The following is a 26,974-nucleotide window of genomic DNA, read 5'->3' as shown; positions in this document are numbered from 1 at the left end:
TCTTTGTTACTAACAACGTCGTGCGATGACCTTTATATAAGCTAAGCTAGGATGCTACAAAACTTTCAACGCGGACACTTTAGCAACGAGAGCAGCTGTCGGTAAACTGGGTGAAGATCTGAAATCCTTGCGTAAAGCTGCACAAAATAGCTTCTTCAGATTTTCTATAGCTAGCTGTATACCAAGAAACCCTAATCTTAATCCCACTCCCTTGATCCCACTCCTCGTTTCTTATCGCTCCCTTATCGCTCCTAACAAAACAGCTTGATCCTACTAAGATCAAGGACATCCTCTAGGGTAGGGTAGGTAATAATCAAACACCTGCTCTTGAGGGGAGCTTTGTCTCGATTTCTGTGTACTTAGTTTTCAACCCCTCAGTCGCTCGTTCGCCAAGTGCCATTACGTTCTTGACTCCGAGCATCTGCAGAATGGTAATCTCAGAGCCAAAGGTTATCCTCCACCAGCTTCGCATCTCTATAGAAACTAGACTGTCCAAACCAGCGTCCTGTAGTGAGCAAGAGATGTTAATCTCACTATCGTCCTTGTTTTCAAGCGGCCGAAGAAGCATGATCGCAATCTTCTTCGCAATTTGTCGTGCTAGAAAGACAGGGGTATCGGGTTGTGTTAGAATCGTTGGCTCAGCGAGGACCTGGTTGATGAATTCTTTGATTGCGCGGGTAGGAGGATCCTCGCCAGAGCCCAAGGCAGAAGAAGGCTGAGAAGATGAGTCGAGGTTGTTGTAATATGCCATCCGCCGGTCGTTTTTCCACAGTACGCGGTTGGAAGGATCTTTCAACGACGTTTGGCTCCTGACGCCAATACTGATTGAGGACCTACACGTTCGTGACGTTCCGTCTATCAACTTAGCCGCAGGAGTACTCAAAATGAGCGTGATAGCATCCAGTAGTTGTGGTACGCGGATTCCAAAACCTCCTTGTAGTCGTGTGCGCTCTAGCACCAATGGATTCTCTGCGATATATCCGTGGTCGTACATCAGACCAATATCGATGGCAGAAGCGTTCAGACCGAGAGTATTCCGATACTGTACGAAAGCATCGAGAAAAGTGTTTCCTGCCGCGTAATTGGCTTGTCCAAGATTACCAAAGAGACCCGAGATCGAGCTAAAGAGAAGAAAGAAATCGAGAGTTATGCCTCTGGAGATACACACGTTGTGCAAATTCCATGTCCCGTTGAGTTTTGAATCATTTGCTGCGCTCCACGCGGCATGTGTCATCTGGTAGAACCCCATATCTTGTAACTCCATGCAAAGGTTCATTACCCCACACACAGGGGCAGTCGCAGCTGTAATAGCCTTCTCTACATCTTTAGCGATGGCGACGCTCCCTTTGACTGCCGTGACTTTGGTTCCTTGGCTTTCGAGTTCTCTAAAGAAAGCTTGGTCTGTTTCTTTGTCCCCGGCACCTCGAGAAAGGAAAACAAGGTGTCGTGCTCCGTGTTCGATCATCCAATTAGCTACAATGCGACCTAGACCACCGAGCCCACCTGCGAGCAGATAGGCGGCCTCTGACTTGAACGTGGCCTTGCGCTTGGGACATGTCGTCACCAAGCTCAGGGAATCGGTTGGCTGATTGCCTGTATTTCCCATAGAAAGGACGACTTTACCGATATGCCGACCCTGTTGCATGTATCGGAAGCATTGCTCGGCCTCGTCCATTTGAAAGATGTTCATGGGGATGATGGGTTTAACATGCCCTTCCTCATAAAGTTCGATCATCCTTTTCAAAAGCCTTCGTCGCTCTGTTGGTCGAATCTCGCAAAGATGTGCAAGATCGACGCCATGAAAGCTCCTGTTTTCAACGAAAGGGTTCAAGGACAAGCGCCCATTCCCTAACAGATCTCGCTTCCCGATTTCGATCATCTTTCCAAATTCCGCTACGCATTCCCAAGATGCATGGAGAAGCTCACCCGAAAGTGAGTTGAGCACGATGTCGACTCCAACGCCACTGGTGGCAAGCATGACATCAGTTACGAAAGATCGACTGCGCGAGTCAAAGATCTGATGCTGTGGTATGCCCATCTCGTTCTCCAGGAACTTAGCCTTCTCTTCTGTGCTGACCGTGCAGTATATTGTGGCCCCGACCATCCGACATAGTTGAATTGCGGCAAGACCAACTCCGCCACATGCGGAGTGAATGAGGACGGTTTGACTACTGCGCATCTGACCAACTTCTAGCAGTCCATGTATGACCGTCAAAAGTACGCAAGGCATAGTCGCAGCTTCTTGGAAGGACAGAGAACTTGGGAACGTCCAACAACTGATGCTGGGTACGAGCGCTTCTGTCGTGAAAAGACTTGTACCACCCATGACTATAACTCTGTCACCTATTCTTAGATCCTCAACCCCTGCTCCAACGGCCCGGATTACTCCTGCAGCTTCCAATCCGAGCTCTTGAGATGGTACTTCGATGAGGTCCATAGCGATCAGCACATCCTAAAACAGTAAGCTTTTGTCGAGTTCTAACGACTGCATGTAACAGTATCTGGATCTTACCCGGAAGTTAAGTCCAGTGGCCATGATTTCAACCACGACTTGGCTATCGCCTGGCTTTTGGCGGGAACGCGTGGCCCATTGAAGCGTATCAAGCCTGCCTGCCGCTCCGAGTGTTAGATCTAGTTCGACACTCTCTGTAGTGGAAGGGCAGATCAAAGGCTTGCGCAGCTCCGAATTGACGTTCAAGGGGTAAATTCGCGGTACGTATACCTTGCCATTCTCAATTGAGTACTCCAGCTCTAAATCTTGGCTCGACAGATGCCGGCGAGAAAACCTTTGCGCAATTTCTGTCACGGCCTTCCAACTTGAATTGTTCGGCCGATCAATCTCGCAGATTGCTATATCGGTTTCTGTTTCCTTTTGAATGGTGCGCATAGCTCCGGGCGTTTGACCCCACCGGGGATGTTCACAGCTGAGCTGAGAGCTGCGAGTAAGCCAGAGAATGCCATCCTTAGACTCCGAAACTTGGGCCAGCATATGGCGTAACTTATCAAATTGAGAAGCCTCAATCCCCGCAAAGAATGGCTCGTTGACATCGAGCAAACATATCAAGTCTTGTTTAGGTAGTTTTGTCCCTGAGTCCCAGTGCTGGAGCACAGTTTCGAACACGCCATTTTGAGACAATTCGATGTCCAGACTCCTGGCCACATGTTCTGTGCTGTCATCGAACAGCAGAGTAATAGGTCTGGGTAGGACATCTTCAACCATAGGGTGTGATATCATATATGCGTGGGTCTGGTGTGGCCGAGGTGCATCCAACATGTAATCAACTACACCTGCGAAACCCGCCCCTCGAAGCTCACGATTCCATCTCTCAGGCTGCACATATGGCTCATCAGCACGCCCATCGTCCATGCCCAACCACCACCCAGGAAGAATACCCATGGTGAGGTTTATTCCTTTGACATCACAGCAAAGCTCTTCAAGGTAAAATGTTCCATCTTGCTGCAGCAAAGTATGGACGTTACGCAAAGCTTGCTGGAGATTAGGGACTGCATGTATAACGTTGGTAGCGATGATAAGATCGTAATGATGACGCTGGAACCCTTGCGTGATTGGGTTTTTCGTGATATCAAGAACCTTGAACTCAAGTGATGGAAAATCCTTGAATTTCTCATTTGCAGTACTGAAGAATCCTGCTGAGATGTCGGTGTATGTGTAGCTGGACCACAATTTACCTCCGTCCGAAGTATTCACCAAAGCCGAAAGGAATTCGCGAGTCGTACCACCTGTTCCAGCTCCAATCTCAAGAATGCGCATATTCGGTTTCTGGTGTCCAAGAAGTTTGATGTAGGGTGCTCGGTTCGTTGACTTGGCGTCTTCGTAGATCTTAGCCAAGGAATCATCGGCCATAAGAAGCTCCAATGGTGATATCTCATCCGTCACTAGCTTGACGATGTTGTTGGTGATCTTTTCTATCGCGTGCGCGATCGACGAAGTTGAACCAACCTTAACTTCGGACGTGACAGTCTCAAGCGATCGCAACGTATCGGGAATCGATTGTCGCTTCATCCAAGCGACATACTTGCGCATCGTTTCGGATGCAGGCTCCGTGTCTTGAACTTGCTTTAGTGCTTTCTGAATGTGTAGGGAGATGAACTCCTGCATAATTGATCCGTTTTTTGCTGCCTCAGTGTCATGCTCAACTAATGCTGACATGGTCGTGAAACTAGGCTCCAAGTCCCAGGTCATCAAAGCTCCAGCATGAGGATCAGTTTCACTTGTTGCATCCAGTGGAGTCAATTTGATCTTGTCTAGTCTCATGGCAAGAGACCCATCGGTGCCAATAGCGTAGCCCTGGGCATGAATCTTGCCATGTGCCAGGGATTGTGCCGAGGTATGCACCTGGAGATCGCCTGGACAGTTATAGATGTCCATCTGCTTGATGAATGTGGGCACACTCATTCTCTCCATTGCATGTCCTTTCCCATGGCATGCAGCTAATGCCGTTGTTTGGAAGAAAATATCGACTGTTGTTGGATGGATCAAGTAATGCGATTCACACTCAGTCGGCGTGTTATCGCAAGCGATAGCCTTCGCAACTTGCTCGTTTGGTGTACACTCAATGTTCTTTAATCCTTGGAAGAAAGGCCCATACCTGGCTCCAACATGCCACAAGGCTTGATACCATTTAGCAGCGTCTGTTTTACGCGGAAGAACGTCCTCAGTGATTGGTAGAGAAGGGGGTGAAGAAGTGATGGCCTCGATGGAGCCTGAGCAGTGTTTGATCCAATCAGTCCCCGAATACGATGAGATTGTGAAATCCCATCCACTACTCTCCAGATTATCCGTGATTCTCCATCTTCTTAATGATGTCATGATCTCGACTGGTCTGTTCTCTTCTAGAATCATCGCAGTGCCAATTACCATGTTCTTTACACAGAATCCAAGGAACTTGTTGCTCTGATCTGATAGGTGCAGTCGCCGATTGGCCTCACCAGCCATAGCGACGTATGCCGCACATGGTAGTACCACGTCACCATGGATATTGTGGTCTCGTAACCAAGGAACTTGTTCAAGTTGGAGTACATTTCTGAAGCTTGGTTGATCTTCCGTGTTCTCCAGTATCAATGACCCCAAAAGCTCATGATGCGGGAATCTTGGATATCGCCAAGCCTGAACAATGCGATTGTGAAGCAAGTGTGGCCCATCGTGATGCCAGGGATACAACGGCATGTCTTTAAGGACCTTGGCAGCGTTGGACGGGTTCGTTAATCGATGCAGGTCAAAATTCAGCCCGTGCTGCCAGAGAGTACCCAGAGCTGAGACAAATGTCTTGTCCGAGTCTTTTTCCCGTTGAAGGCACGACGCGTATGGCCAGTTGAGTGAGTTTTGGGTTAGGATCTGCCGGAGTGGTCCTGAGAGCGCGCTGTGAGGACCTATCTCAAGAAGACAAAAGGTACGGTCTATAGCGTGTTTGCTTTCAGTCAAGAGACCATTGAAAGCCTGTGAGAAAAGTACCGGTGACTCGAGATTGCGACGAAAGTATCGGGCATCAACGTGCTCGGAAGCTGGTAACAGTCCTCCTGTAACGCTGGAGTAGAAATCTACTTCGAAGGATGTTCCAGATTTAAGGACTTCGTCCTGCAGAAAGGATGCCGTTATCTCCTGGTACTCGCCCCCAATGTCGAGCATATGATGCGAATGGTACGCCTTGTTCACTTTCAACATACGCACAAAAGCCTCGGGATTGCGGTTTTGAATAGCTTCCACTGCCTCTTGTACAGCTGTCTTATCCCCAGAGATGGTGACGTTCGCGGGCGAGTTGTTGCATGCAAGTACAGCACCCCGTGGAAGATGTGCGGCCACCTCATCCCAGCTCAAGCCAATTGCGGCCATCGCGCCACTTCGCGTCACGGCTTGTGATACGATCCCTCGATAATATGCGATGATTATGGCTGCTCGACGGGATATTCTGCCAGCCGCATACGCTGCAGCTATCTCGCCTGAAGAATGTCCAAGCACAGAATGGGGTCTAATTGCAAGATCAGCGAGTGCGTCTACAAGGGCTACTTGTATAGCAGTACACAACGGCTGGGAAATTGCAGCTTGGTCCAGATTACTGGAGTCGATGCCTTTTGCCAATTCCTCCCGTATGCTCCAGGAAGGCGGCACTGGTAGATTGCTAAGCTCACGGTCCATATTTTCGATCGAAAAGGCAAAGGCAGCGTTGGACCGTAAGAGTTCAACACCCATACGTGGCCATTGTGCGCCTTGACCGGTGAATATCATGGCCAGTCTTGACGGAGGAATTCCAGCGATAGACACACCAGGATATGGATGGACGGACATGTCTTGCACAACCGCAAAGGCGCGATGCGCGAGGTGCTCGCGCCGGCAAGCTAACGTGTAAGAGATGTCATCAATACTCTCACTATTGGTTAATCCATAGACTTGGAGATTTTGTATCTGCTTTTGCAGCGATTCTGATGTGTTTGCTGTGATGAGGATCAATTTGCTCGACTCAAGAGATCCCGTCGAATCTGGGTCAAGAGGCGAAATCTCTCGCTCCAAGCTGGTCACATCCGGAGATTTTTTGTGGGAGATTTCTACAGCGTGGGTGCAATGCTCCTTTCGAGAAGAGTTGCCGCATAAAGTTTCCTGGGATGAGGCATATCCAGCGGCAGATTCGAGGATAACATGAGCATTTGCACCACCTATGCCAAAGCTGTTGACCGAGATTCGTTCGAGTTTGTCTTCAGGCCATGTGACGCAATCAACTGGAACCTTCAGATCCTTTTCGACGAATGCAATCTTCGGATTTGGAGTCTTGAATTTGATGTTTGGTGGTATGATGCGGTTCTCCAAAGCCAAAACCGCTTTGATGATGGATGTAATTCCTGAAGCACCCTCTGAATGACCCACGTTTGGCTTAACTGACCCAATGTACACACCACTATTCCCAAACACATTTCCCACTGCTAATGCCTCGATGGGGTCGCCGGTGGGGGTAGAGGTTCCATGACATTCCACGAATGCAGTCCGGTTGATGTCAGATTCTGGAATCCCGGCAGCGTGGTACGCCTTGCGAATCATCTCCTCCTGACTTGACGAACTGGGTAGGCTTAATCCCGCCGTCTTCCCATCTGCGTTCGTAGCAGAACCACGGATGATGGCTCGAACAGGATTCTTGTCCTTGATAGCAGCACTTAACGGCTTGATGTAGATCATGTTGATAGCTTCCCCGCGAGCGTACCCGTCTGCATCTGCATCGAATGTTCGGCAAGACGAGTTAAGTGAGAGAACACCTTGTTCTGACATATCGGACATAGTGTCAGGACTCCAAAGCAAATTACATCCACCAACCAGAGCTGCGCTGCAATCTCCGTTTCGAATAGCAACGCACGCTTCGTGCAATCCAATGAGGGATGCCGAGCATCCTGTCCGCACAGTCATGCTTGGACCCTTAAGGTCGTACTCGTAAGCTATTCGATTTGCAAGCATAAAGTCGCCGTGGCCAGTAATCTTATACATGCTTTTCATCAAAGGATCTTTCGTGACTACCTCTGCCCAATCGTTTCCGAAGGATCCAATATATGTCCCGAAATCTTTTCCGCGCCAGTCGACCTCCCCTGCGCTTTCGAAGCACTCTCTTGCAAGTTCAAGAAGGAGTTTCTGCTGAGGATCCATGCTTTGAGACTCTTGTTGCGACATGCGAAACAAAGAATTATCGATGGCGCCCACTTCAGCACTTTCATCGAGAAAGTAGCCATATTGCGAGTTGATGAAGCCTGACTTTCCCGAGACCGAATGGAATGCCTCGGCGTCGAAGCGTTCGATAGGGATACGCGCACGAGCGTCTCTCTTTTCAGTGAGCAGTGTCCAAAACTGATCGGGTGTTTTGAGCGCGCCTGGTAAGCGAAGAGCCATGCCACAAATGGCGATCGGCTCGGGTGATTTTTCCATGGTGATGCTTTCAAAGGTGAATAGCTCTTGACGTAATTGATAACCTTAAAAGTGAGCAATTTGCATAATTTGGGTTCCTACAGGAAAGCAGGAAATGTAAATCAAATGATATCACTGCAGCATTTAACTACTCCAGAGGACAGCCATAAGCTGACAACTCAAGCAGTACTTTTTCCCGTAGCCCAACCTTGATGGCATGTCTAGCCGAAGGGGGGGCCGAAAGAATAATAGAGAAGAAAAAGAGTCCGCCGTGACACAACCTCAATAGCATGCTTAGCTGAGGGGGGGCCGAAAGAAGAAAGTAAATGAGAAAGAGCCCGCCGTGACGAATTGAGTTTTCCTGTCGTCCACGGGAATTCTGCAACTCGGCAGTAGGATCTGTATATTTATGTCTATGCTGTGCAAGAATTTATGTGCTACAGGGCTGTTACTTGGGTCTCGCTTTCTAGTGATCAGAGCGCATCTCCTGAGATAGGCGATTAGGAGTATGGAAGAATCGTAAGAATCGGTTAGGCGAGTGGTGTGCATAACAATGGCTTTGTCGATCTGACGCAGTCGACAGCTTTAGATGTGAGAGAACCACCATCGACCATGACCCCGTTTGTATTTGCTTGCTACAATTTACTATTACTAAGAAGGCTAGTTATCAAAGCTCTTCGCTTTGCCCTAACGGAATACTCCGTGTTGCTTATGATATTGTAGCTCTTTAGCAATTGGAGGGTTGAAGCCAGGTACCAGTAAAGGATCTCGAGCTAATGAAGAGACCTGTCTTGATTTTGATGGGATAGCCACCAAAACTGAGACTGGACGTTTCTTTGGCCTGGGCTACAACTTCTTTGAAGAGTATGTCAAAAGCCTAAATACTGGCATCCGATGGACGGCTATAATACAATGAGCAGAATGGATAACTCACTAACGCAACCCCGCGGCCCGGCAAAGAATGTGGAGAATGCAACCTGCTTTCTAAGCACACCGATCATCAATGCCAAGCGTCCAGCTTCTCCACTAAGGCATTAGCCTGGAACATGTTCCTCAAGTTCCACCTCGTCATGTAGGTTTTGGCGGAATTTCTATACGGAAATCTAAGGTGATACCACAGAATAAACACATAACCTATTGGTTAGCAGATGAAGACTTGCAACACATGTATTGAGCAAAATAATCGAGAGTATATGTAAAGCCTCGTTGTGATCGCCACGATTTGAAGAGCAGCAGTTAGACCGTGGGTGGATACGAGTGTATCGATATGGCGGGCGGCTAGCTTGTGCTTTTTAACAGTCGTTCTCAACCATGGCGCCTCATGCAGCACATGTTTCTTTTTAGATTCATGTACGCCCAGACCTTACAACAAACTTTTCATTTAGGACGAACATAATCATTTGATGCAAGGTTGATACAAATGTTATGTTCACTACATTCTAAATACATGCTCATTTACATGTTTCAGGTTATTACTGTTTCTCTTCGTACACGTACTTGTGTAACCTTTATCTGACAGCATTTTTCCCATAGCTCTTTAATATGGGTAGGAAAAACACTACCTTCGTTAGGGATGTCCCTCGAACTCCTTCACAAGATACTCCTACACAAGCCGAAGTTCAATCTAGACGATATCTGATTGCTGCATTCGGGAGTCTCTGTGTCATCATGCTCATGGTTGCTCTCGATGCTACATCGTTGGCAGTAGCACTACCAGTAAGTCTCACCACTCAAACGGAATCGTTTTTGCTTCTAGTCCTCTTGAGCGACAACTGAAAAAGCAAAGGTAATCACGAAAACTGTGGCAGGCTCCGCTGTCGAGGCATTCTGGAGTGGCACTTCGTTTCTTCTTGCATCAACAATTTTCCAACCAATTCTGGGGTCGCTTTCGGGCATATTCGGGAGAAAATGGTTAATTCATTTCAGCCTATTGCTGTTTTTGGTAGGCTCAGTTGTAATCGCAGCGTCTGTCAACTTCACCACCATACTCATAGGTCGTACTATTCAGGGTGCAGGTGGAGGCGGCATTATATGTGTCACGGCATTGATAGTCGTTGACAAGATTTCTCTACGAGAGCGGGGAAAGTGGCTTAGTTTGCTTGGCGCCATGTGGTCAGTCGGCACCGTCTCTGGCCCTTTGCTTGGTGGGTTGTATTCCATCCCTGTTCTGGACATCGTTGATAAAATAAATTTTAGGTGGCGCGTTAGCAACGGAAACGTTGTGGCGCTGGATTTTCTGGATCAATCTTCCTTTTATCGGTATCGGTGGAATATCGATCGCGATATTTCTAACAGTCGACGAGAGAGATGGATCCTTTGTAAGAAAGTTGAGAGATCTAGATTGGGCTGGAATGAGTCTCTTTCTTTCATCAACGACAGGATTTCTTATTTCAATCAGCCGTGGTGGCATCGAATACCCGTGGAGCTCGTGGCATACACTTGTACCGCTGCTCATTTGTACTGCTGGCCTTTTAGCGCTTGCTGCACACCAGGAGTATGTGGCAAAGAACCCCTTCATTCGTACAAGTGTTTTCAAGAACCGATCTGCAGCGATCGTTCTCACGCTGACGGTACTATACGGTCTCATTCTCTCAGCAGTTCTCTTCTACCTACCATTGTATTTCGAGGCAGTGAAGGGTATGTCACCTGTCATGGCTGGGGTGGCCATTTTTCCTTGGACCTTGACTCTTGCTCCATGTGCTATGGTATGTTAATATACCTCAGAAGCATTGCTATAGTGTACTGACCATGTAACAGATTACTGGTATCGTTATATCGAAAACAGGAAAATACATATGGGCTAATTGGTTGGGATGGTGCTTCTCGGTAGCTGGTATGAGCCTTCTCGTCTTACTCAGGGCCGATACTTCATCTGCAGTATGGGTCTCGATCAGCCTTATTGGTGGTATTGGGATGGGTACCCTTTATCCAGCAATGATGATTGGTGTTCAGGCATCTACATCGGTGGAAAATCAGGCTTTTGCAACCAATATGTTCACATTCTTGAGAGCTCTTGGTCAGACCTTTGGGGTAACAATCGGCGGCATCATCTTTCAAAGCATGTTAGAAAAGAAGATGTTGTCAATACCGCTCCTATCCGACAGAGCTAAGGAGTACTCTAAGGATGCAGTTGGATTGGTTCAGATTATCAAAGCAATGCCGGATAATGAGATGAAGGTGCAGCTGAAGGAAAGTTTCGTCTACGCACTCATGCACATCTGGGTTGTAGTGGCAGTATTCTCAGGGATCGCGCTCATTGCAAGCCTATTCATGAAAGGCTATGAGATAAGCAGTCCGCGTGAGACGGATCAGAGCACTGAGTGAGACAAGAGCTAGAACATGCGATAAAATCCACTGGTACGAGGTAGAATAGTTAAAATAGTAGTTGGGAACGGCGACATATGGACTTCACAGCTCCAAGACTCGATGACGTACCGTGGCGGACGGTCATGTGCCTCGTACAGGTATATGCTCAATCTGCCCCATCAAAACTTACCGAGCTTGACCGCTTAATGCCCGGGACGGGTCAACGCCCGATCTGCCACGATGTTTCACAGCCACAAGGTTTAGCCACGGGTGGGCCAGCCACTAGGGACCTGTCGGAGCATCGTAGGAACTACGGTGTTAGCTCTTCGAATGTGATAGTGCTGGGTAGGAGAGCGTTGCTCGGGCCACAGCCTCCCATCGTCGTGATGAGCTCTTCAGATTCTGGGTCCGTAATCCTGGTTTCTGGGTCTTACTACGTTGGGTAATGTAGGTCGAAGTCCCCGAAGAGTGCTATTCCTTCGTCTTTGCAGAATCGCGCTGATGTTTGTGAACGTAGTTCATTCGCCGGAACTGTTCCCTACTAGGTTGTAGATGCTGGGTATGGTAGCTAGCTGCCCTTACTGTTAATCTCCGCTGACTCGAATAATGAGTGTACCGCGATGTAGCTTCTACACTGGCAGATCTGACATCCTGAACTACAACACAGATCCTTAGCGCCTACAAGGCTGACGTGAGCGGCTTATTTGCGCAAACGCTATCCTGTTTGGGGTCTTGGACTGATCAAACCTTACCATACAAGGCTTTCACGGCACGCTCGCGTTTATCAGTCGGCACCTTGCGATCAACGATTGAGTTAGGGAAAGCAAACCCGAACCCAGGACTTAGAGAACAAAAGACAGAGATTTGGATATTAGAGCTTTATTATGTATGCCAGCCAGTAGAGAATTAACCTGCTTCACCCAGGTAATCCAAACAACCACCTCATGCCCAGAGATTCGATTAAACATCGGTCTCGGACTTCTCCCTGAGTCCCTCATCACTCCCATCCCTCATAACACTCCTACGAATCGCCTCATCCTCCTCACCCCTCGCTCCACCATCCTCAGCATGCACACCCCCATTAGTCTCTTTCTGAAGCGCCAGCTCCGGGTTCGCCGCCTCAAGCTTCTGTCTCACGTCCCCACTCATCTCGTCCAAGCTAGGAACGACCCATTTCGCGCTCTCCCACGGCTTCACGCCCATCAAGTACATGGTGTCGATCTCTTCGAGCGTGCGACCCTGGCCCTCGATGACGAAGAAGTACACGATGAGGCCGCCGAGGATGTTAGTTCCGGCAAACACGTAGCCGTAGCGGAAGTCGATGGCGCCGGTGATGAAAGGTGTGAAGAAGGCGAGGAGGAAGTTCCAGAGCCAGTTCGATGCCGTCGATAGAGCCATTGCCTTTGCGCGGTAGCGGCTAGGATATAGTTCTCCACAGATTGTCCAACTGGGTGGTCATGTTAGTAGGGTGGAACGGATCGTGAAGCAGGAAGATGACTTACATCATTGGACCCCACGTTGTTGCGAAACCAAAGATGAAGAAGCAGGCAAAGCAAATCATAGCTGTGGCAGCACTCTCGGTATTCTCCGGGTTGTCGCGGTCGAGCGCGAAGTGGCCGACAGAGGCGAAGATGAGGAAGCAGATGAACATCCAGACTGAGCCGGCGATGAGCGATTTGCGTCGACCGTAGTGTTCGACAATGTAGAGGCCATAGAAGGTTACGCCAAAGTTGATACCGTTCTGAGAGATGTTAGCACATTCGCGGATGGCCTTCGCAGGGGGAGCTTGCATACCAAGATCATCTGCGTAACGAACGAGTTCTTGATACCGGTGCCAGCGAAGACGACAGTGCCGTAGTAGAAGCTTTGCAAGGTCAGCGTTTACTCAACAAGCCCGGAATGGTGTCTTACAAGTAGTTTGCACCTGTCAACTGTTGAAACATTTGCAGTCCCATGCCAATCGCCAACCGGTACGCCATCTTCGGCGCCATCCACATACCCAGCCATTCCTGGATCGGCCCGTTGGTAATCTTGCTTTCGGCTTCAAGCTTGAGCCTCATCTCCTCGAGCTCTAGCTGAATGCTATGATGGTTGGTTGGCACGCCGTATACCCGCGACATGGTCGCAGTAGCCTCATCGATCTTACCATTTCGGTAATTGAATCGAGGTGTCTCTGAAAAGGCTAATATACCAACAGCGAGGATAGCGGCAGGCACGAAGGACAGACCGAGAGTGATTTGCCACGAGGCCGCCTTGCCGGACTGATGGCGCTCGGCAGCGTAGTTAAACACCGCGGCGAGGAAGATACCGAATGTGATGAATAGTTGATAAGTAGAAATTAGCGCACCGCGAATGTGTCGAGGTGCCGTCTCCGCCTAGATGTTGTCAGTAGTGGCTACGCATCGTCGGGGGCATTTTTCTTACCTGGTACATAGGCACGAGTAAACTCAGCGCACCAACACCAAGACCGGCAACAAATCGGCCCATCATAACCTGGTACCACTCATCTGTTGCTGCGATCTGCACAATGATGCCAACGGAAAAGATGCCACACCACCAGATGATACTCATCTTCCTTCCAATCCAGTCCGCAATCGGCGCTGCAATCAATGCGCCGAACAACGTACCGATAGACAGCAAACCGACTATCAATCCGGAGCGTACATTAGAAAAGTATGGCGTGCCATCATCATGTCTCTGGCCGAAGCGTCTGAGGAAGTCCACCATGCTAAGAAATCCAGAGATTTGACCGGTATCATAACTAACAGCGTGAGTTGGAGGAAAGTGGTAGTAGTGGAAGCAACTTACCCAAAGACAAATCCACCCATCGATACCAACATGCCCATCCAGAACCCCTTCCATGTCAATCTCGGGAGCGGTGTGTTATCATAGCCCTCATGTTCGCCAACATCAACAGAGCTTCTGCGTCGCCAGTCTTTGATCGGGTTGGTTAGTTTCGACTTGATCTTGTCCATTGTTGCGGTAAACTTTGGTGAATAGTAGGAGGCTCAAGTAACCACTGAGGCTCAAGTAACCACTGAGGCTCAAGTAACCACTGAAGTGACAGGCATCAAGTCGCATGACTGCCTCACCTTATAAACTCGACGAATCTTCGGCAACGGAACCATAAGATTCCAGGCTGACTGCATCCCGTTGTACCCCATGGGCACGAGATCGAGCAGAAGCTGACGAGGGACTGGAAGATGCTGGAGAGGACTGTGGGGCGGAAGGTTGCGGATGATGGTAATCCTCGTCGCTCGGTTTACCTGGATATCACGCGACTGATGATGATTCGACAAACCACGCTCAAAGGCAAGGGACACTGCGGATGGGTGTAATCGTGACTGCCGCCGAGCTTTTCCCTACTGGTCAATTGGTATTTTTAAGTCTCGTGTCCCTGGATATCGGCCTTGTAGTCTCAACATGGAGGCTCTGCCCGAAGCACCTCATGGTGATTGCGCAACCTGATCATCCGAGGTATGTCCGGTCATCGCGATATTCGACGTCATTGTTGGTTTGCTGACAAGCATGGCTCCTGGAAAAGCTTACATATGGAAGCATTTGGTTGTTCCAGAAAAGCTTAGTGAGATGCATCCTGGCATTCCGCTGGGTTCCGGTGCGGGTGGCAAAACACCTTCAACCCATTGAACAGTGCTTGTGAGACCAGAACTACGAATCTCATCGAGAAACCATCCGCGCCAAGCAGAACGAGGCCTTGTTGGTGTAATCGCTGAGTGGTCGATGGTTCAGTATCTGACGTCCAAGGTTTAGTTCGGTCAGTGTGCTCCATGTCTGGTAAAGCAACCGTTACACCAATTTCATCACCGATAATTATAACAACTTAGTAACTTCTCGTTGCAATGCAGTGGTAGCGTCTGATCGCCCCCAGGCTATGGCCATCAGGCTGATCGTGTGGTTACTCTGGAGCTCCCTTGTATCGCGATCCTACGAGGCTCGATTTCTTGATCTTGTATTGTCCAGTGCGACGCTTTATAATGCAGCAACATCAATGCAAACTTCGGCGAGTGCTCTGGAAGCTGTAGAGCTCATATCGCGAAGAAGTTGCTGTGGTCTACTCAAGTCAATCGCAGGACAGGCCAGTGTACTCACAGACCTGGCGGAGAACACTTTTTAGTTCGTGAGACGTATTGCAGTCAAGAGAGGAGTTCCGTATCCCGAGAAAAGTTGCCCTACGGCAACTTGAACGACAAGTACGACGCTGCAGGTCTCAGTCGATCAGACGGCCTCATTGGTCACAGAGCCCGATGTGGTTGATGTCTCAAAATCATAGAGGCTAGTCTCTCGGGAAAAGATGGCTCGGAAGCAAGTACTCGCGAGAGAGACAAAACCAACTCCCGGGAGAAGTCCCATGATTGCAGCGGTTGAACCACGCTCAACGCCAACCTTATGTGGACAAAAGACATTGTTCGTTTCACTGTAAAAAGTCGCCCCCAGTCTTAGCAAGAACCTCGTCATAGTAGCTCTGAAATGCCAGCCACCCCTTCTCCGGTGTTCCAACATTCTTGTATGTTTCGGCTGCCTCACTGTCCGAAATGATCTTGGGCTTGTGTCCACTTCCAGCCGAGGCTGCATCGACTAGGAGTTGTGCTTGGCACGTCTTATCGAGGGAGAGGAACCAGAAAGCTGCTTCATCGACGGTTTTGCCTACGGTGAGAATGCCGTGATTTTGGAGGATGGCTGCTTTGCCGTCGCCTGTCGAGGTATTTAGTAATTGAACGGTATGATGTTTGAGGGAATGGAGAAGTATCGTACCCAGCGCATCGGCTATCCTCTCGCCTTCTTCACTGGCCAGCACAACACCACCGAATTGGTTGTACACGCCATGGCTCTTGTAGAAACGTATACTGTCCTGTGTTATCATATCCAATTCCCTGCCAAATGCGCTGAAGGCCTTGCCATGCACACTATGCGCATGGCACGCCGCATCTACATCTGGCCGCCGTTTGTGTATGGCGCTGTGAATAGCAAAAGCCGCCGCATTGATCGGCTGATCACCTTCCACCACTTCTCCTTCCTCATTCACCAGTATAAGATCTGACACGCGTATCAGAGAGAAATGCGCAGACAGCGGGTTGAGCCAGAAATGGTCCGTCAGGATAGGGTCGCGCACACTAATATGACCGGCGACCCCTTCGTCGAAGCCACGTGAGGCGAAGATGCGGTAGGCGGCTGCGAGATGCTGTTTTCGGTAGAGACGTTCGTCCTCGAGGCGTGTAAAGGTGGGGTATTTGCGAACTTTGAGGGCTTTACCTGACTTGGTGCGGCCCATTGCTGCTACGGTACGGTTGTCATTACTTTCGGCGTGATCTACACGTATGCCTGTTGCGACAGAAGCTTGCTGATACCTAGACGAGGTCGCGAGCGCGCGACTCAACGGTGACTGGAACCATCGAGGGCGGGGTGCGAATGGCCCTGAGACGCGTAAGAGCGATTGAGTTGATAGACGAGCTGGAGACATGGTAAGTGCTGTGGATTAGCAGGCGATGGTAGTGTCGATGGTAGTGAAACAAGGACAGCGGTTTCCCCGCCGGGTATAGTGCTAGGTAGCATGCTAGACATGTATGCTGCGCGTGTTACCGAACGCGATTGGTGAGCGTCGTAGAAGAGGAGAAGATAGGCGTCGGAGGTCATGCCGAGGCCTGACGAGTGATGACATAAGCTGGGCTCACCAGCCTTCTTTCGCGTCGCGTCTTTGACAACCTTTACAACTCTCGAGATCGCTCGGTTGCCTGCGTCCCTCATTTGATGTCACGCCGCGACTCACGAACAATATTGGTTCCGTTCCGTACACCTAATGCTTGATCGGTTGCGCGTAGTCGAAGAAAGAGTTCTGGACAATCTGTGAGGTGGTCAACGACTAAATCGCTAGGTAACAATTAGCAAGCAGTCTGACATGCACAGATTGCGATGATAGCAATGGGTTCATATATGGGCTCAGGTGTTTCTGCCGAGTATTGACAGCTACTGGACTTAGGCCTACTAATCTCGTCTGAGAGAGCGTAGCCTAGAAACGCACATGAATCCCATACCTATCTCGAACAGCGCATGAGGATTTCCTTCTTATACCACCACACGACACATACGGCAACATGTAATTCGTGCAGAATCTTGTAGCAAGTCAGACGTGTTGTGCGCTCGCTGAATCTCCTTCACTTAAGTCGCGCCTACCGTCTCCCACTACCACGCCCCGCACCTTCCCTTTTCAGGTGCTCACTGACCGCACCACCAATTACTGCCTGGAATTCTCAATGGCGCTCGGAATCACACTCAGCCTCGACTGATACCTTGGTAGTATATATTTTCATGCTCCCCGCCTTCAAAGCACCTCTCACACCACTCGCACTTACCTTTTCAACTCTGACAGCAATCCACCTGCCATCGTTGCTAATCAACGGCACACGCTGCGATCGCAAGAATGAAGGGTGCTTTCTTTCTCCTCTCGGCCTTGTTGGCGGCCTTCGCTCTTGCATCCTCGTCACCAGACGCCCAGACAACTTCCAACCTTGGTGAGTTCACACAACAAGCTCGCGATCGCGTTACTAACAACGCCAAGTGACATCTTCTACCCCGGCGATAGACGCTTACGACGCATCGAGAGTCGACAGCGCTCCCTCGCAGGCCAGCGACAGTGGATACCCCAACAAGGACCCGACAGACGATGACCTGATTGCGGAGTTGCATACTATCACTGGGTCGAATACGACATGGCCAAACATCTCTTACTCGGACATCAGCGCTTCGAGTGGTAACGATGTCGAGACTCTTACCAGTCAGAACGGTATGAAGCACCTGAAAGGCTGGTATCGGATCGACATCCGCATGGGCCTTATGGGCACCCACGTTGGAACCTTCGGCGGAGAACGATTGTACAATCGCATCTACGAGGTTCTGAAACGCTGCAAACATGGTAGTAGTTTGGATGATTGCGCCATCCATAATGTCGTTTACAGCAAAGATGGGAAGTATGCCACAGACTCGAAACTCTATATGAACATTCTGGTTTCGACTATCAACACGCGGATAGGAGGCACACAGCCAGGAGGTCTAGAGGATCTTACAGTAAGTACAAGCATGTTCTGATGGTCTGAGACCAAAGGCTAACATACGAATAGTTTCGCATGATGGCCAGGGCATTCCAGAAGATGACCGAGACTCCGCGTAATTGTCATAAAGCTGATTTCGACGAAGGTCAAGGCGGTGGCAGAGGTCTCTGGTTCTGCAACGTCGCAAGCCAAGTCATGATCGCTTACCCCATCAACGGAGGCCCGATGCAGTCACTACTGAAGCTGACGCTCGAGTGGGATCGCCCAACAGACCAGGGCAAATACAAATGCGACGAGATTACGCAGTCGAACACCATCAGGGACTGGGTGAGCAGACCCTTTCTCAACGACTACTATCTCTTGGGTGGCAAGAGACAGGATGCGTTTAAGAAAGAGATCGCCAAGCTCCACAACTGGAACGCAGACAAGATTGCTCCATACACTTCCTGCCTCTGGAATCACTGCTTCAATACTCGCACAGAGCTCAGTGAACCACGCCATGCGTGGATTGAGGTTGACGATTGTGAGCCCGACTGGAATCCAATCGGATGTGATCCTGGCGCCGAAACGAGGAACAGGAAGTCACTGAACTGTCCGCCCGAGTATCGTGGTACTCGTAGCTATACATATGGCAAAGTCAACCAGCGTGACGACGGAGATTATTCCCACTGGACTTGATAGTAGAGTCTTGCTTATGACGTTTGGCCAATTAGTTAGACGGCAGTGATCTTAATGCAAGTCTTTTTGAAGCTGCTCGTGTCCACTTACTTCGAGCTTGAAATCTGGTCGATACCACTTGGCTTGATGGGTTTTCCTAGTACCGACATTTGCAGCTTCGACCTCCATGACTCCATTTCCTAGTACAAGTGAAGCCTCAACTGTGACTAGCCTTCCCACCTTGTAGGTTCTCCAGCTATACGATGAGATGCGCATTGCTAGCCCACATCCTTGGCCCACATAATGATGTCAGAAGACCCTTGCTAGCGTGTCTGAAGTCTGGTGGCTGCAGCTGGCAAGGCTCTTCAAATCTTCTTACTGCACATGTTCTTTGCCACCACCCACATGTTGAATCGAATAATCGGGCATCGCCATGGACCACCTGTCCAAAGAGGCTGTCGTTCTGATGTGCTAACAGACAGCTTGGTGGCAGCTTCGCGCCTTTTGACCCGACCTTATCCGAGTAGCCCAGATACGAGGCGTTCACAAGGCTAGACGTGGCGGCGAAGGACCATGGTGAAGCATGAAATCTGTCTGTTTCCAAGATATGATTGTATGCGATTGGAAGCTGAACTCAGCCTTACCGTGTCGTACGGTGGCTGCAGGACTTTAGAAGCGGGGTGATGAGCTGCGGCTGAACCTTCAGCTGACTGACAGCACATCGCCCACTCTACTCTTCAGCACTGAATCTGCTAATGTCACAGTATCCATTACATTCACGTCAAACCATGTCACTGAGGACTCGCATGCGAATGGAGGAGGCAAAGAAGTGTGGTCTTTGTAACAACTTTCAGCGCAACCCGCGTCAGTTTCGCTTCACTTTTGACTGCAGCCAAGCGGAGTTGGTTCGGTCGGCAAGCGATGGATGTGTTCAATGCTGGCTCCTGCTAGCAGGATCTCGTCACTTTGAACCTAAACTTGGAGAGCTCAAGGACCTTGATCGCATGTATATCTGGGGCGATAACGTTGATGGTGGTGGTTCCGTAGAGATGGAGATCTTCAGTGATGGTGCGCTCAAGCTTCGCCTGGAATTCTTCGTCACAAAAGGCAAAAGCAGCCCTTTAAAAGGAGCGAGGATGCTACCCACGATCCCTGGAGATACTCGAGCGCCTGTTTCAATGGACTGGGCGAAGCGACAATTGCAAGAATGTATAGATTCGCACAAGTCTTGTGGTGGACGAATCGTGCCGAAACTTCCCTCTAGAGTGCTCGAGATTAGACCTGAAAGAGAAGGTAGATTGAGCGTCAGATTGTTTCATGCGAAAGGTGCAGAGGCACAATATGCATGCCTTAGTCACCGTTGGAGCAAACCTGCAGTCTTGGAGACAAAGCGGTCAAATCTGACTTTGCATGAAAACGGCATAGAGTGGGATTTATTACCGAAAACCTTCAAAGACGCGATACTTGTTGCGCACGACTTGGGTATCCGATACATATGGATCGACTCTTTGTGTATCGTTCAAGACGACGTGGATGATAAGTGGCTAGAATTAGCCAAGATGAGTTCAATCTACGCAAACTCACACATTACCATCGCTGCCACCCAATCAGATGGCAAAGGTAGAGGATGCTACTCAGAGGTTTCACTCCATCATCAAGACCATCGACTTCTAGCAAAACAGCCGGATGCAACCATGGTAGCAACAGATCTTTATGTTCGTGAAAAGATAGCACACATCGGCGAGCAGGGTGCGGTAACACCTCTCCTAAAACGTGGATGGGTGTGTCAGGAGAGATTACTCTCACCTAGAATCCTCCAATTCTGCGAAAAAGAGCTTGTCTGGGAATGTCAAGAGTCCAGCACTTGTCAGTGCTCCTGCTATAGCCCTACGATACGACTCAAGGAGAAGTACTCGGAATTATTTCGTCATAACGGATCTGCTGAGCACAGAACTGAAATCATTGCTACATCTGACGTCAACATAAGCAATGAAGCCCGCGCTGTTACCGAAGCCGCTTCTTCAGAGAAAGCCAGTGATGCTGAAGGGTTTGATAACGAAAAACCCTCGCCTCGGTGGCTCTCGAACTTTGGACATGAAAGGCATCGTCTGCATAGAGCTGACTCTCTATACGACCATACCTATTCGGCTTATCACTATACACTTCAATGTGCTCATGACAGCGAAGTAGAAGACAACTCTATGTTAGAACCCTGCGACGACATTATCTGGGGATGGAGACACGTCATTAACGACTACTCTGGCATGGATTTGACTGAACAAAGCGATCGCTTACCAGCTATAGCTGGTGTAGCTAGCCAAATTGGAGAGCTCCTGCACGCCAGATACCTAGCAGGACTTTGGCAAACTCACCTACCGTCTGACCTGCTATGGCGCACAGACCATTTACTGGAATGTGACCAGCACAGGTCACAGTACAGAGCGCCAAGTTGGTCATGGGCGTCAATTGATTGGAAAGTCAAATACTACAGAAGGATATCACTTGATCGAGAATTCTCAGTCGTCCGTGCGCTTTGCGATCCAGTCACGAATGTCAATCCCTTCGGCGAAGTAACGCATGGATTCTTAGAGGTTAATGCTAAGACCGCAAATCTTGCGTTCGAGTTGGATTTGTCCGAAGATAAGACCCAATCTCGTCGACGCCTGAAGGTTGAGTTTCTAGGAGACAGTGCCATCTTCGTTCCAGACTACGATATCAGCGTAGGAGCTGCCGCAAAGCACGCACTCGCACTTGATTCGCAGGTCGTGAAATACAACTTTCTCTGTATTGGAGATTTTGACATCAAGCGAGATGACGCAGCTCTAAGTGAAACTCGAAGTGGGGGGTCGCTTGCTGCGTCACTTGTATTCCAACTGGTTGATGGAGGCAGGTACGAGCGGGTTGGTATCTTGGAGCGCACTCGTGGACGGTACAGAAAGTCTTCGCGACCTTGGATCCGCTCGTGGAGAGAAAGAGAGAGATTTAAAAGCTACACGGACGAGGGATGGGAGTCTCGAACAGGATTGATGCTGATCTGACTTCGTGCACTGCCATCTACCACTATCAGCATATGTAGCTAACGCCGTCATGCAGCTCGGGTCTGTTGGAGTATAAGAGTGATGGATCAGTTCTAAGAATGACTTCGCCATATAGGCAGTACACTAGTGCATGTGCCAGGTACCAATAACAACATGAGATGGCTCTTTCTTCAGGGTAATGGGTTATGTATATCAGCTAACACCTAGGACAGGCAGCGAAGCCACATAGCTATATATGTATGGGTTAATGATCCGCTCTTCTCTCGACTTCTCTAACAATGAAGTTGAAGGTGCCGACTTTTCGTGCTAGGTTTGGAGATTTTCAAGGAGCATCGTAGCGGTTCAACCCAGTTCACTACGTCACATAAGCAACACAGCGTCCGCCCAACGACCTTGTTATGCAGGAACTCAACCCGATAATACTAATTGACGAGCTATATTCGCAAGACATCAATTGACTTGCACCTTAGCTGCATGGCGACCCACCCACCGCACAGGCCAATCTACAGGGTGCTGTTTCACGTTCCGCTCCGGTAACCCCGAACCCTGAATCGAGGGAATGCTGCCAAGAGCTGTAAGGCGTTGCTGAGACTTTGCTGTGACTTGGGTTCCTGTTTTGCCGAATGTCAGAAGTCTGCGGCGTCGCGGCTAAAACGTTCAAGACGGGTACCGCGGATGCGGCGTCAATGGCTTCCAGGAAGCAGTTGTATTGGATGGTCAAGATGGCCGATACCTTGCTTCGCAAAGGACCACTTAGCACGTCCGCCGGTGAACGATTACTTGTAACCCGCGTCGAGAGTTAGCTATCGAAGAAGAATTGTTAGCAATGGATATTTGAGCGGAAACGGAAACTGATCAAATAGTAATTTATTGAAATCTTGCGACTTTTGTAATCATCTTCGGTTGACTCATTCGTCCATCCATACATCAATACCGTTGTGTGTACCCAAGAACTCCTCATCTTCCGGTCCGCACAGCACGCGGGATCCTGCCGATGTTCGCTGAAAGAAAAATAAATCGTGCTGAACAGAACTGACAAGATTGCTGATTATAGCCTCATCCCCCATGGCGCGTGAAAGGCCTCGTTCTGGGCTAGCTGAAATGTCTGCAAAGTCGAGTATCTTGCTCAAACTTCGGTGATGGCAACAAGAGTCATCTTAGGCGCATCCTCCTCCTCGACAACCTCGTCACGCTTGGTCTTCTTCTCAGCAGGTGGGGTGCCAGCGGCGGCCGAGTCCTTGGGAACGTTGACACCAGGGTTGACGAGCAGACCAACACCGGCGTTCTCGGTGCCCATCTCAACCTTGGGCATATCCTTCTGGGCCTCCTTTGCGTAACCGAGCGCAGCATTGAAGCCAGCGAGGTCGCGCTTGATCCACTGCATAGCCTCCTCCACGGCGGCCATCTTAGGCTCAACAGGGGCGGGGTTGCGCTTGCCGAGGATGTCGCTGATGGCGCGGCGAAGGATAGAGCGTTTTCCTGCTTCGCCTTCAGCTGGTTGTTCTTCTTGAGGTTGAGCAGCCTCGCCTTCAGCTGCAGGAGCTTCGGCGGCAGGCGCTGGTGTTTCTTGCTGACCTTGTGCTGCTGCGCCCTCTCCACCGGCACCGGCCGCTGCTCCTGATGCGAGCGTAGCCATCAACTGTGATGCTGATTCTGTTGATCCGAGTGAGATCTCTCCATCACCGACTACCAGGGCAGGCGAGTAAGCTCCCAAGTTGATGTTAAGCGGGACGGCAGCGACAGTGGCGACGAGCGCAATGAGGACGTGTTGAGGAAGCATGTTGTCGGTTTAGTTTTGTTGGTATCTTTCGATTAAGTGGTATGGGTAGTAGTGAAGGATGGGAGTTTGATGAATGATTAGATGATTCGATAAATGTACTAAGTGATAGAAGTCGCCCGGCGACGGAGATTGAAAGATGGTTGGGTAGTGAATTGAAGTGAGTGACCGGACTGCAGGATAGAAGAAGTGGGTTTACTGTCCTCTTATACGCAACCTATTGTGTCTCGATAGTCACGATATTGCGGGTTCATCGTGGTTGACCGCCAAGATGAGTTAGCCATATCGGCGTAGGTGTGAAACTTTCCTGAAGCCGCGCCAAGTGGCGGCAAGCATAGCATGGCAACGCTTTGCCCTTGGAAGTATGTGCCAAGCTTCTCCCGCTGTTTGACATTGGCTCGAAACTTTTGTGATGCGAAGCCAAGGTCGAATAAGCCTGGAGAGCGATGCTAGTTGCCGGGGCTAATGCATGGTTCTGGTGCTGCAAGTGGATCGGTGACCGCGGTCTCGAGCGTTACGAAGCTTGTGATTAGTCGAGACCTGCAGCTGGCCCCAGAGGAGTTCCTGCTCAGGCTATTCTGCTGCCTGGTAAAAAAAATTGATCTGCTTGCGCGTTGAGAAAGAGATCTGCCTGGGGCATGGAGGATGGACTTCCATTTTGGGTGAAAGATGCACATATCACATCATGGCCGATACGGATCTCCGATGACACTCTTCCTTGCGCTGACGCATACCGTAAGCCATATCTCGATCTTCTGGCTCTTGGAACATAGCCAAGCTCAAATCTGAAGCCTCCTGACAGCTGTAGAAGGGGACTGGGTAATGCTTAGGACACCAAGCCCGTAGCATTCCCGTTAGGCACGCCTGCCAAGTATCGATATTATACAGGAGGTGACAAGAGGTCGGTTCAAGGGATCGTCTACCTAGATGAGCATCGATCGCCGGATTCTCAGGCACGCGGGCGTAAGATGCGACCCTTTGGCGGCCCTACTCCACAGCGTTCGTCTGGGGCAAAGGGGCCAGACTGACAGGCCTCGGCCATGAGCTTCGAAGGGGGTAAGCCTTGATGGTAACACTTGGCGTCTTGAACAAGTGGAGCGGTAAATAGTTCAGCGGAGTAAAGAACCGGGGCCGCGGCTCGAAAGATGCGATGTGAGGTTTGAGACGTGGTCTGTTTTTAGGCTACTTTTCCAGATTGGTGTAGCGCGCTACCCCGTGGCTGGAACTCCTACCGAGGTGCGACACATGGAGGTCTTGGCTACGGGGATTTTGATGGATTCTTGTCTTCTCCAGACGCGTGCAGGAAGCACAGCATGAGCCTTGGAGTGGTGCTTGTCGTAATGTGATGAACGATGCGCGTGTGCAGCTGACGCGTGCTTGCTTGGGCGGGACTGTGCTCACCCCGCAACCTCGATGCATCGATGTGAGTAGATTGGTCGTTGATGCAATGGTATGCGCAGCTTGGCCTTCTGCGCAGTACGAAAGAGGGATTTCATCGTTCACCGCGAGGGATTGGCGAGTAGGTAGAAAGAGACAGAGGTGCCAGAAGGTTTCTGCTGGTCGGTGGTTTTGGCTCCGCTCCGCTCTTTTCTTAGGCACGCGACGCGTTCGTAGCTCCAACGCCCACGGCCCCTCAAGACGATAACTCTATGCCCACGATCGCGTCCACAATGAGTCAAGTTGCATTTCGATCTTTAACCCGTTCATGGGCGCTACACCGGCGCATCTAGTGAAGATTTCGCTCACGCAGTACGCGCACAAAAAAGCCGTTGGTCGCCCAGCTGTACCAAGGCCGTTACACCATGCGGGCGGTAGCTCTCCACGCGCGTTGGCGATGCAGATCGGCCACCTAGCAGTCTGGCTAGCAATCATGCTACCCGTTTCCAAGCTGTCGCTAGGCTTGGTATCAGCGGGTCAAGCTTTGGGAGTCCTGAGACGAAGGTCGAGTTTTTGGCGCGGCAGCTACTGTCGCTGTGAACTCTCCGACTACTCACCACAGGTGCACACGCCTGTACTCTCATGTCATCAGCACGCACCCCAACAGACTAGCTCTTGTCGAGCCTGAACTAGAAGCGAGCGCGTGGTCAAGAATTTGCGTTTGACGCAATTTTGAAAGCTTGCGCTCATACATCGTCACACCATACTTCTGCGTTGGTCTCACGATAGGCCATATGGAGGTTTATCTCATTCCGTCTACAACGTCCTTAATTGACAACAACACTGTATGTTGGGCTATCCTACCACGGCTAGGCTTTTCGTCACTATACCCTGGTGTGGGTAGTCATTGGTGGGACCGACATCTCGGCCAACCACGTTGATCGGCTCAGCTCCCACACCCCGCACCGAGCAGAGATTTTGCCGACCACGACTTTGCCAATTGCACGAGCATGAAGTCAAATTCCTACTTTCGAGTAGGCAGTTATCGTTAGTTCAAATTCAGTATGGCTATATCTAAACCAAATTTAACTCCTCTCATCAAACAGGGCTCGTTGGTGTAGTTGGTTATCACGTCAGTCTAACAGAGCGCTTCACAGCACTCCTTAGTACACTGAAGGTCCGGAGTTCAAACCTCCGATGAGTCATTCATCGGCGTTCGTAAGAGCGCATCCCTCCTTTTTTGTTAATTCCTGCGCCCATGGGCTGCTTGGGCCTGAGGCCCAGAGACCTTTCTTTGCTGTGATGGCTGAGGTTGGAACGTTCATGATTTGCGTCGATCTAGTGCAAGATTTCGCCTTCCAAAACACCACCACGCACCTATAAAGCTTGTGGGATGTCTGTAGCTACTTCTAGTGGGATATCAATGTATCTCTCATGTATATCTGCTTCTAGTTGGGATCGACTGAACATATTCGTATTTTAGTCTAATGATCAATGTTTACGACTGAGATTCTTCAAGTTCACCAATAACACAGCGAATACCCTGCTTGAAGTGCTCAAAGAGTGTTTCGCAACAGAAACAGAGGCTCCGGAGTTGAATATCTACTTCCATGACTAGTGGACACAATATTTCCATGAATAGTTTATAGGTTTTGCAGCGGCAGCAAAACAACAGCACATCCATAGATTGTAAGGAAGTTGACAAAAGGCAATGGCATGGTCTATTAGCATCGCTGAGGCAATTAATGACATGCAATACTAGTCGAGGAAGAATGCAGTCACTGCGCGGTCGAAAGAAAAGAGTCGTACCATGTTTGCAGGATGTTGATGGTGCGACCTGGTTACACGACATATGCGA

General features: G+C 49.8%; 7 protein-coding genes across 7 annotated transcripts; 3 read left to right on the top strand and 4 right to left on the bottom strand.

Moving 5' to 3' along the window:
• Positions 1-313: 313 nt before the first annotated feature.
• AA0111_g8241 (Lovastatin diketide synthase) lies at positions 314-7,918 on the bottom strand (the record flags this gene model as incomplete). Its single annotated transcript, XM_028654667.1, has 2 exons — positions 314-2,452; positions 2,513-7,918. 2 exons carry the CDS (start codon positions 7,916-7,918, stop codon positions 314-316), a joined length of 7,545 nt encoding a protein of 2,514 aa, XP_028504163.1.
• A 2,330-nt stretch (positions 7,919-10,248) lies between these two features.
• AA0111_g8240 (hypothetical protein) lies at positions 10,249-11,221 on the top strand (the record flags this gene model as incomplete). Its single annotated transcript, XM_028654666.1, has 2 exons — positions 10,249-10,602; positions 10,655-11,221. The coding sequence occupies 2 exons, from the start codon at positions 10,249-10,251 to the stop codon at positions 11,219-11,221; spliced, it is 921 nt and encodes a 306-aa protein (XP_028504162.1).
• Positions 11,222-12,163: 942 nt separating this feature from the next.
• Positions 12,164-14,178, bottom strand: AA0111_g8239 (High-affinity glucose transporter; the record flags this gene model as incomplete). The annotated part of the gene is made up of 6 exons (XM_028654664.1): positions 12,164-12,650; positions 12,706-12,944; positions 12,998-13,067; positions 13,115-13,578; positions 13,628-13,964; positions 14,012-14,178. 6 exons carry the CDS (start codon positions 14,176-14,178, stop codon positions 12,164-12,166), a joined length of 1,764 nt encoding a protein of 587 aa, XP_028504284.1.
• A 1,457-nt stretch (positions 14,179-15,635) lies between these two features.
• AA0111_g8238 (hypothetical protein) lies at positions 15,636-16,493 on the bottom strand (the record flags this gene model as incomplete). Its single annotated transcript, XM_028654663.1, has 2 exons — positions 15,636-15,916; positions 15,977-16,493. 2 exons carry the CDS (start codon positions 16,491-16,493, stop codon positions 15,636-15,638), a joined length of 798 nt encoding a protein of 265 aa, XP_028504285.1.
• Positions 16,494-17,639: 1,146 nt separating this feature from the next.
• On the top strand, positions 17,640-18,945 carry AA0111_g8237 (hypothetical protein; the record flags this gene model as incomplete). Its single annotated transcript, XM_028654662.1, has 3 exons — positions 17,640-17,730; positions 17,778-18,283; positions 18,337-18,945. 3 exons carry the CDS (start codon positions 17,640-17,642, stop codon positions 18,943-18,945), a joined length of 1,206 nt encoding a protein of 401 aa, XP_028504282.1.
• Positions 18,946-20,618: 1,673 nt separating this feature from the next.
• On the top strand, positions 20,619-21,962 carry AA0111_g8236 (hypothetical protein; the record flags this gene model as incomplete). Its single annotated transcript, XM_028654661.1, has 1 exon — positions 20,619-21,962. The coding sequence occupies one exon, from the start codon at positions 20,619-20,621 to the stop codon at positions 21,960-21,962; it is 1,344 nt and encodes a 447-aa protein (XP_028504283.1).
• A 1,126-nt stretch (positions 21,963-23,088) lies between these two features.
• Positions 23,089-23,742, bottom strand: AA0111_g8235 (hypothetical protein; the record flags this gene model as incomplete). Its single annotated transcript, XM_028654660.1, has 1 exon — positions 23,089-23,742. One exon carries the CDS (start codon positions 23,740-23,742, stop codon positions 23,089-23,091), a length of 654 nt encoding a protein of 217 aa, XP_028504280.1.
• Between the last annotated feature and the right edge of the window lie 3,232 nt (positions 23,743-26,974).

The sequence above is a fragment of the Alternaria arborescens genome (genome assembly GCF_004154835.1).
Source record: "Alternaria arborescens strain FERA 675 chromosome Unknown contig_20, whole genome shotgun sequence".
Classification (NCBI taxonomy): domain Eukaryota; kingdom Fungi; phylum Ascomycota; class Dothideomycetes; order Pleosporales; family Pleosporaceae; genus Alternaria; species Alternaria arborescens.
Note: the sequence above shows the minus strand (reverse complement) of the source record. Positions and strands in the feature narration are given on the sequence as shown.